Consider the following 11,040-nt stretch of genomic DNA (forward strand, 5'->3'; position numbering starts at 1 on the left):
ACGTGCGTGTAAATGTCATGCCATGCATAGGTATGGTGTACATAATATCATCAAGCCACTGGGGGTATCCCATCATATCATCTCGGCCAATGTGGGCAATATCATCTATATATACCAACTGATCAGGTGGTGGTGCGTATATAACGCCATAACCTTTTCCATATCCCATATATATATATATATATACATACATGAATACGCGTATATAACGCCATTTGAATACATACATATATACGCGTATATAACGCCGTTTGAATCCTATTTTAGCCACTGTGGGCAACATCATCATCATATACCAACTGATTAGGTGGTGATGCGTATATAACGCTGTAACCTTTTTCCATATCCCATATACATATATTTACAAATATACGCGTATATAACGCCATCTGGTCATGGGTCAATGCACATGTACGAAATGCATGAAAAATACGTAATAATCTCAATATTCCTTCCGGATAAATTTTTCCAACTGCGTATTATTTGAGACCCGTGAACAGAAGAAAATAATAATTCTCATAGGGAATCAAGAATATAGACACCCCTACTATTTCTATGAATAGAATAATTTATAGAAACTATATATTTGCTCGTTTCTTTCGTATAATCCAAACCATGCCAAAAGAAAGAAGGGAGGGCCTTAACATACCTGGAAAAGGAAAAACTCCGTATAATATTCTTGGAGAAAATTGTACCGTACTCTTTTAGAACCGCAAAATTTACGTTGCTATTATTCCAACAAATTCTCGTTGGAAGTTTTTGTGAATCAAAATTTGCTCCTGCTCCTAGCGTAATTGAACTGAGAAAGGACTATAGATGAACAATGACTACTGAACGTCCTAATCCTTTTATCCAAATAAACAAAATGAGTTCTGATCCTTCTTGTCCAAAATAAACAATGAGATAAGCCTTAAAACAAGTCTTATTTTGTTTAAATTCCAATTTTACCTTAAGTAGCCACATGTAGTAAATGACTAATAGTCATCTTTAGTCCTTGTGGATTTGTGACACGTTGCTTTGGGGGTTAATTCATTAAAAAAAATTATCCACTTATTAGTTAACTGGGTAATGTCCTGTTATCCGGTAATTAATCAGTTACCCGCGTAATTTAAAAATTGTCTCAAGTTGCTTAAAATTTTACTTATTTTTAAAATACTTCGTATATACATTATATATTATACTACCATGGTCATATGATACCTTGCATGGTACTAGTTCATAATTATCGGGTATTATCGCTCGACCCGTATTTTATTCCAAATTGACCGCTTTCAACGAAACTTGTTTTCTTTAATCCGTATACCCATTTATCCTTCATAACACTTATTTATCGCTTGTTATAATAACGTAAGTACGTTAACGTCAAGACGATCTCATCCCCGAGTCTACGTGGGTTAACTAAAAACGAAATTTAAACGTACGAAAATGCGAGATGTAACATCCTCCCCCCCTTAGAAACATTCGTCCTCGAATGTTCAACTCCCCATAATCTGCATAACTTTGGCAGGGTCGGCTTGGTCATAGCACTACTACCAATTCTCCTTGTAGAAGCTTAATAATTCAACGATACACAGGACAACGACAATTATTAACAGAAAAATTTATACACGCACCTTGAGGTTATGACGTCTCAGTTAGACCCTTCTCTGGAAGAGGAAATAGGTAGGGATATCTAGACTTCATGTCTTCCTCGGCCTCCCAAGTCATTTCTTCTACATTGTTGTTCCTCCAAAGCACTTTCACGGAGGCTACCTCCTTATTCCGCAACTTGCGGATTTGTCGGTCTAGAATGGAAACCGGAATTTCCTCGTATGACAAGTCCTCTGTATTTTGTACATCATTCGTGGGCACTACTCGGGTAGGATTGCCAATGCACTTTCGTAACATAGATACGTGAAAAACTGGATGGACAGACTTTAATTCCAAGGGCAATTCTAACTCATAAGCTACTCGGCCCACCCTCCGAATGATCTTATAAGGCCCGATATACTGTGGGCTAAGTTTACCCTTTTTACCAAATCTCATCACACCCTTCATAGGTGACACCTTCAAGAATACCCAGTCATCAACCCCGAACTCTAAATCTCGACGTCGCACGTCTGAATATGACTTCTGACGACTCTGAGCTGTCAATAGTCGATCCCGGATAAGCTTTACTTTTTCTATGGCTTGCTGAACCAGGTCTGTCCCGTGTAATCCAGATTCTCCAACGTCGAACCACCCTATAGGTGACCTACACTTTCGTCCGTAAAGAGCTTCGTATGGAGCCATCTGAATGCTGGAATGGTAGCTATTATTATATGCGAACTCAATATGCGGCAGATGATTATTCCGGCTACCTTTGAAGTCTATTACACAAGCTCGCAACATATCCTCCAGTGTTTGAATTGTACGCTCAGCCTGTCCGTCTGTCTGGGGATGAAATGTTGTACTAAGACTTACTTGAGTCCCCAATCCCTTTTGGAAGGATCTCCAGAAGTTAGCTGTAAATTGAGCTCCTCTATCTGAGATAATAGATACAGGTACACCATGCAGTCGTACTATCTCCTTAATATAAAGCCTCGCATAATCTTCTGAGGAGTACGTAGTTCTAACGGGCAGAAAATGGGCTGACTTTGTGAGCCTATCAACAATCACCCATATCGAATCGAACTTACGCTGGGTACGAGGTAAGCCTGTGATGAAGTCCATATTGATTATTTCCCATTTCCAAGTCGGAATCTCCATAGCCTGCAATAATCCACCAGGTTTTTGATGCTCAATCTTAACCTTCTGACAGTTAGGGCACTAAGCAACAAATTCACCTATGTCCTTTTTCATTCTGTCCCACCAATATATTTCCCTGATGTCATGATACATCTTTGTCGCTCCTGGATGGATAGAATAACAGGAATAGTGAGTTTCTCCCATGACCTGCCGACGCAACCCTGCAACATTAGGCACACATAATCGCCCTTGGTATCTAAGGACCCCATCTTCGGTAATTTCAAACGATGTCTTCTCCTTCTGAAGAGTGGTATCTCTATAATGAATTAGCACAGGGTCCTCGTATTGGCGTTCCTTCACTTCAGTTACTAAAGATGATGTTGTTGTATCCTGAAGAGTAATTCCAATGTCACCTGAGTCCAGTAACTGAACTCCAAGACTAGCTAGCTGATGAACCTCATGGGCTATTCCCCTCTTTTCTGGCTGCAAATACGACAGGCTACCCATAGATCAACGGCTGAGTGCATCGGCAACTACGTTTGCCTTCCCCAGATGGTATAAAATATTAACGTCATAGTCTTTAAGTAGCTCCAACCATCTCCTTTGACGAAGATTCAATTCCCTTTGCTTGAAGATGTACTGGAGGCTCTTATGATCCGTATAAATATCAACATGAATGCCATACAAGTAGTGTCTCCACATCTTTAGTGCATGAATCACCGTAGCTAACTCTAAATCGTGGGTCGGGTAGTTCTTTTCGTGCTTTCTTAGTTGTCTAGAAGCATAAGCCACAACCTTACCATGCTGCATCAGCACAAAACCCAATCCAACGCCTGAAGCATCACAATAGATAACATAACCATCAGTCCCTTCTGGGAGCGTGAGAACCAGTGCTGAAGTTAATCTATCCTTTAATGCCTGGAAACTCCGTTCACAAGCATCAGTCCATTGAAATTTTGCTCCCTTCTGAGTCAACTTTGTTAAAGGTGCTGAAAGGGAAGAAAATCCTTCCACAAATCTCCTGTAATAACCTGTCAACCCAAGAAAACTAGGAACCTCCGTTGGTGTTGTGGGCCTAGGCCAAGTCTTTACTGCCTCAATCTTTTGTGTATCCACCAGGATGCCTTCACCCGAAATGATATGCCCAAGGAAAGTTACAGAATTCAATTAGAATTTACACTTAGAAAATTTTGCATACAACTTTCTTTTTTGTAGAACTCTGAGCATCGTACGCAGATGACCAGCATGCTCATCCTCTGAACGAGAATATACCAATATATTGTCAATAAATACAATTACAAACAGATCTAAGAAAGGCCTGAACATACGATTCATCAAATCCATGAATACTGCTGGGGCATTGGTCAGACCGAACGACATAACCCGAAACTCAAAATGCCCATATCTAGTCCTGAATGCTGTCTTCGGAATATCTTCATCCTTAACCCTTACTTGATGGTACCCGAACCTCAAGTCTATATTTGAAAACCACTTGGCACCTTGCAACTGATCAAATAGGTCATCAATCCTCGGGAGCGGGTACTTATTCTTGATCGTCACCTTATTCAGTTGCCTATAATCAATACGCATTCTTAAGGAACCATCTTTCTTCCTTACAAACAACACAGGTGCTCCCCACGGGGACGTACTAGGTCTGATAAAACCTTTTTCAAGTAAGTCCTTTAGTTGTTCTTTCAATTCTTTCAGCTCTGCGGGGGCCATTCTATAGGGAGGGATAGATATTGGGTGAGTATCTGGTAGTAGGTCAATAGAAAACTCAATTTCTCGCTCTGGCAGGAGACCCGGAAGTTCATCAGGGAAGGTATCTGGAAACTCATTTACCACAGGGATGGACTGAATAGTTGGTGACTCTACTTCTACATCCTGAACCCGAACTAAGTGATAAATACAGCCCTTTCTGATCATCTTCCTTGCCTTGAGATAGGAAATAAATCTACTTATCGGCGATGCCGTGTTACCTTTCCACTCCAAAATAGGCTCCCCCGGAAATTGAAATCGGACTATATTCGATCTACAATCAACATTGGCATGACAAGAAGCCAACCAATCCATACCCATTATAACATCAAATTCTACCATATCTAACTCGATTAAGTCTGCTACGGTAGGTTGACCATGAACTATTATTATACAACCCCTATATACCTGCTTAGCTATCACCGAGTCCCCAACAGGTGTAGACACCTCAAAAGGTTTAACCAATTCAGGTTTTATTTCAAACTTACTAGCAATCAACGGAGTAACGTATGATAAGGTCGAACTTGGATCAATTAGTGCATATACATCGTAGGAGGAGACTGATAATATACCTGTAACAACATTAGGCAATGACTCTTGGTCCTGTCGTCCTGCCAATGCATAAATGCGGTTCTGAGGGCTTCTCGAGCTAGATGCTCCGCCTCTGCCTCTACCACGACTCATTGGTGCTTGAGGACTTTGCCTAGGGGGGCGTACTGATGATGACAATCTAGCCACAAATCCCGCTGGCTGAGCTATGCTTGTATCACCTCTCATCGGACAATCCCTCATAATGTGGCCCGGATAATCACAAGTATAAAAAACATCTAGTCCCATACGGCATTTCCCGGTATGATGCTTACCACATTGAGTACATCGTGGCAAGGGTGGCCTCATCTGATTTGACTCCCCCTATATTGAGAACCCGAGGCCCTAAAATTATGACCAAGCCTTGAATATGTAGAACGATCAAATCTCTTTCCTCCAAACTGAGGGGGTGTGCTAGCCGAGGACTGGGATGGATATCTCAAATACTGCTGCCTCTGACCATCTCGAAACTCACCAGAAGGACCCGAAGACCTCACCCTCTTATTTTGGGCCCTATCATGCTCACGATCGACCCTCTGTTTTTGTTTACGCTCCTCTACACCTTGAGCGTACACCTGAATACGAGAAATATCCATGTATGGATGAAGTGAAACCGACATACAATCGTTAAGCAAGTAAGGTTCTAACCCCATCACGAACCGGTGAACCCGATCCTCCATCTTAGATACAATAGTGGGAGCATACCTAGACAACAAATCAAACTGAAGACAATACTCCCGAACACTCATATTTCCCTGCCGAAGGGTCAAGAACCTATCAACTTTGGCTCGCCTAAGCTCTGGTGGCAGATAATGGCGAAGAAAAGCTTCTGTAAACTCCTGCCATACCGCTAGAGGGGAATTCTAACCTCTGGACAATTCCCAAGACTCGTGCCAATTAACTGCAACATCTCGGAGTCTATAGGAAGCTAGCTCAACTGACTCAGTCTTAGTGGCCTTCATTACCCATAACGTCCTCTGTACTCTATCAATAAATACTTGAGGGTCCTCATTCGGGTCTGCTCCAGTGAATACTGGAGGGTCTAAATTAATAAAGTCATGAACCCTCGCGCTCATGGACCTATCTGCGTGACCAATACCTGCTTCCTGACGCCGAACCTGTGCGGCTACTAATCGGGTCAATAACTGAACAACATCTCTCATCTCCTGACTCGGCGTATCCTGTTGAGGTGCTGAATGTATAGGGGCGGGTGCTGGAACTGGTGCCCTTCGGAACTCTTCTGGGAAGTCTGAGATGGAACCTCACCATGAGATTCTCCCCGAGCCTTGGTAACTCGTGGTGCTCGACTAGTAGTCTCACCAGCCATAGACTTTCCCTTCTGGGCGGCCGTACTCTTTGGAGGCATTGCTGAAAATATAACGTATCGTTAGGAACAAGAATTCTTGTATTGCACGATCTTGAGGTAAAAAGAGAGGATAACATCCTATATGTCCTGTAACCTCCTGTTTATAAGTGTGGTGCACGACACACCCATAAACAAGACTCTACTAGACACGGTCTGTAGACAACCCTAGGATAGAACTGCTCTGATACCACTTTTGTCACGACCCAAACTGATGGGCCGCGACAGGCGCCTGAATCTTACCTATCAAACACCCCTAAGCATACGTCTAAAATATGAACCTGAATAACATCTGCTGCATTACAAAATTAACATACGTGAAAGAAGCCTGCCATCAAGGCATATGTACGTATACAGACAGAATACAGTGGGCGAGCCGGCAAGGCTGCTATAGACAACTATACATCAAAACCTGAAAGCCGACAAGGCCACATATAACCCAACTAGACATATTGTCTACATACCTCTAACAGAAGCATAACTGTACAAAGACGGGACTGAGCCACGTCATACTCATATACATATATATGTACAAACGTGTCGTCTCAATATCAAAAGCAGCTCCGGATCAAATGGAGCACGCCAACTCTCGCTGATTAGGGATCCTAAGAATGGGGACCGTCAGCTTGCCTACCTGCACCTGCGGGCATGAAACGCAAGCCCCGTGAAATAGGGCGTTAGTACGAAAATTGTACTGAGTATGTAAGACATGGAAATTAGTACGTAAAAGACATAGATGAAACATGGAATACTGAAACACATTTTTAAATTTGAATAACTTTGTAAATACTGAAACGATTATAACGTCATGCACGTACGTGTAAATGTCATGCCATGCATAGGTATGGTGTACATAATATTATCAAGCCACTGGGGGCATCCCATCATATCATCTCGGCCATTGTGGGCAATATCATCAACATATACCAGCTGATCAGGTGGTGGTGCGTATATAACGCCATAACCTTTTCCATATCCTATATACATATATATACATACATGTATACGCGTATATAACGCCGTTTGAATACATACATATATACGCGTATATAACGCCATTTGAATCCTATTTTAACCACTGTGGGCAACAACATCATCATATACCAACTGATCAAGTGGTAATGCGTATATAATGCCGTAACCTTTTTCCATATCCCATATACATATATTTACAAATATACGCGTATATAATGCCATCTGGTCATGGGTCAATGCACATGTACGAAATGCATGAAAAATACGTAATAATCTCAATATTCCTTCCGGATAAATTTTTCCAACTGCGTATTATTTTGAGACCCATGAACAGAAGAAAATAATAATTCTCATGGGGAATCAAGAATATAGACACCCCTACTATTACTATGAATAGATAATTTATAGAAATTGTATATTTGCTCGTTTCTTTCGTATAATCCAAACCATGCCAAAAGAAAGAAGGGAGGACCTTAACATACCTGGAGAAGGGAAAACTCCATATAATATTCTTGGAGAAGATTGTACCGTACTCTTTTAGAACCGCAAAATTTTACGTTGCTATTATTCCAACAAATTCTCGTTGGAAGCTTTTGTGAATCAAAATTTGCTCCTGCTCCTAGCGTAATTGAACTAAGAAAGGACTATAGATTTACAATGACTATTGAACGTCCTAATCCTTTTATCCAAATGAACAAAATGAGTTCTGATCCTTCTTGTCCAAAATAAACAATGAGATAAGCCTTAAAACAAGTCTTATTTTGTTTAAATTCCAATTTTACCTTAAGTAGCCACATGTAGTAAATGACTAATAGTCATCTTTAGTCCTTATGGATTTGTGACACGTTGCTTTGGGGGTTAATTCATTAAAAAAATTATCCACTTATTAGTTAACTGGGTAATGTCCTGTTATCTGGTAATTAATCAGTTACCCGCATAATTTAAAAATTGTCTCAAATTACTTAAAATTTTACTTATTTTTAAAATACTTCGTATATACATTATATATTATACTACCGTGGTCATATGATACCTTGCATGGTACTAGTTCATAATTATCGGGTATTATCGCTCGACCCGTATTTTATTCCAAATTGACCGCTTTCAACGAAACTTGTTTTCTTTAATCCGTATACCCCTTTATCCTTCATAACACTTATTTATCGCTTGTTATAATAACGTAAGTACGTTAACGTCAAGATGATCTCATCCCCGAATCTACGTCGGTTAACTAAAAATGAAATTTTAACGTACGAAAATGCGAGATGTAACAACATCTTAGCGGCGCCCAGATGAATAGAATGCCGGGAACTATGGGCCTCCTCTAAAATCAACTCTCGGAGTCCATCCACGTTAGGCACACAAACTCGACATTGTAGCCTCAAAACTCTATCATCTCCACTTGTAACCTGCTTGGCACCATGTGTTGCATCGTGTCCCTAAGGACACACAAATGAGGATCATCATACTGCCGATCTCGGATACGCTCCAACAAAGAAGAACGAGCGACTGTGCAAGCTAATACATGGCTGGGCTTAGAGACATCCAACATGACGAACTGATTGGCCAAAGCCTGAACCTCCAAAGCAAGCAGTCTCTCACCGACTGGAATATACGCAAGACTGCCTATACTGACTGACTTCCTACTCAAAGCGTCGGCCACCACTTTGGCTTTCCCCGAATGATATAAGGTGGTGATATCATCGTCTTTCAATAGCACCAACCACCTTCTCTGCCTCAAATTTAGCTCCTTCTGCTTGAAAATATACTGAAGACTCTTGTGATTTGTTAACACCTCATATGCCACGTCATACAGATAATGCCTCCAAATTTTCAACGCATGAACAATGACTCTAACTCCAAATCATGAACCGGATAGTTCTTCTCATGAATCTTCAACTGACGCGAAGCATAAGCAATGACCTTTCCATCCTGCATCAACACTACACCAAGTCCAATACGAGATACGTCACAATAAATTGTATATGGCCCTGAACCCGTGGGCAAAACCAACATCGGCACTGTAGTCAAAGCTGTCTTAAGCTTCTGAAAGCTCGCATCACACTCGTCTGACCACCTAAACTAGGCACCCTTCTGGGTCAACCTGGTCATAGGGGATGCTATAGATGAAAACCCCTCCACAAACCGACAGTAGTAGCCTGCCAAACCCAAGAAACTCTGGATCTCTATAGCTGATGCAGGTCTAGGCCAGTTCTTGGCTGCCTCTCTCTTCTTTCGATCTACCTGAATAACCTCGGATGATATAACATGACCTAAGAATGCAACTGATCCCAACAAAAACTCGCACTTCAAAAAAATAGCATACAACTCAATATCTCTCAAAGTCTGAAGAACAACTCTCAGATGTTGCTCATGCTCCTCCCGGCTGCGGGAGTAGATCAAAATATCGTCAATGAAGACTATCACAAATGAATCCAAGTAAGTCTTGAAAACTCGGTTCATCAAATCCATAAAAGCCGATGGGGCATTTGTCAACCCGAATGACATCACTAAGAACTCATAATGCCCGTACCGAGTGCGGAAGGCTGTCTTAGGGACATCGGATGGCCTAATCCTCAACTGATGGTAGCCAGATCTCAAGTCAATTTTCAAAAATACTTTGGCACCCTGAAGCTGATCAAACAAATCATCAATCATCGGCAATGGATACTTATTTTTTATTGTAACCTTGTTCAATTGCCAGTAATCTATACACATTCTCATTGATTCGTCCTTCTTCTTAACAAACAACACCGGCGCACCCCAAGGCGAGACACTAGGTCTAATGAAGCCTTCATCAAGAAAGTCTTGCAACTGCTCTTTCAACTCAGGCGGGGCCATATGATACGGCAAAATAGAAATGGGTTGAGTGCCTAGAGTCAAATCAATGCAGAAGTCAATATCCCTGTCGGGTGGAATCCACGGTAAGTCTGAAGGAAATACCTCAGGAAACTCACGAACAACAGGAAAAGAATCCATAGAAGAAACCTCAGCGCTAGAATCACGAATATATGCCAGATAGGCCAAACACCCTTTCTCGATCATAGGCCGAGCCTTCATATGTGAGATAACACTACGAGTAGAATGACCAGGAGTCCCTCTCCACTCTATACGAAGTAAACCCGGCAAGGCTAGGGTCACAGTCTTGGCATGACAGTCCAAGATAGTGTGGTAAGGTGATAACCAGTCCATCCCCAATAAGATATCAAAATCAACCATGTCCAACAGTAACAAATCTACTCGAGTCTCAAGACCTCTAATAACAACTACACATGAACGATGGACATGATCTACCGTAGTAGAATCACCCACCGGTATAGGCACATATACAGGAGCACTCAAAGAATCACTATGCATGACCAGATACGGTGCAAAATAAGATAACACGTAGGAGTATGTAGATCCTAGATCAAATAGAACTGAAGCATCTCTACAACCAACCAGAACAGTACCTATGATAACTATATCGCAAGCCTCAGCCTCAGGCCTGGCTAGAAGAGCATAACAACGGGGCTATGCTCCACCGCTCTGAACTACATCTTTGGGACGACCTGCTGTTGGCTGGCCTCCACCTCTAGCAGCCTGAGCTCCACATCTAATACCTCTACTTCCACCTCTAGCAACTCTACCTCCACTTCTAGATGGCTGGG

At 41.6% G+C, this 11,040-nt stretch overlaps 1 protein-coding gene across 1 annotated transcript; it reads right to left on the reverse strand.

Moving 5' to 3' along the window:
- Positions 1-2,787: 2,787 nt before the first annotated feature.
- LOC138873654 (uncharacterized) lies at positions 2,788-5,256 on the reverse strand. Its single transcript, XM_070152130.1, has 3 exons — positions 5,037-5,256; positions 3,507-3,830; positions 2,788-3,119 (listed from the first exon to the last, which is right to left on the reverse strand). Exons 1-3 carry the CDS (start codon positions 5,254-5,256, stop codon positions 2,788-2,790), a joined length of 876 nt encoding a protein of 291 aa, XP_070008231.1.
- Between the last annotated feature and the right edge of the window lie 5,784 nt (positions 5,257-11,040).

This window comes from Nicotiana sylvestris, chromosome 7 (assembly GCF_000393655.2).
Source record: "Nicotiana sylvestris chromosome 7, ASM39365v2, whole genome shotgun sequence".
NCBI classification, from domain to species: domain Eukaryota; kingdom Viridiplantae; phylum Streptophyta; class Magnoliopsida; order Solanales; family Solanaceae; genus Nicotiana; species Nicotiana sylvestris.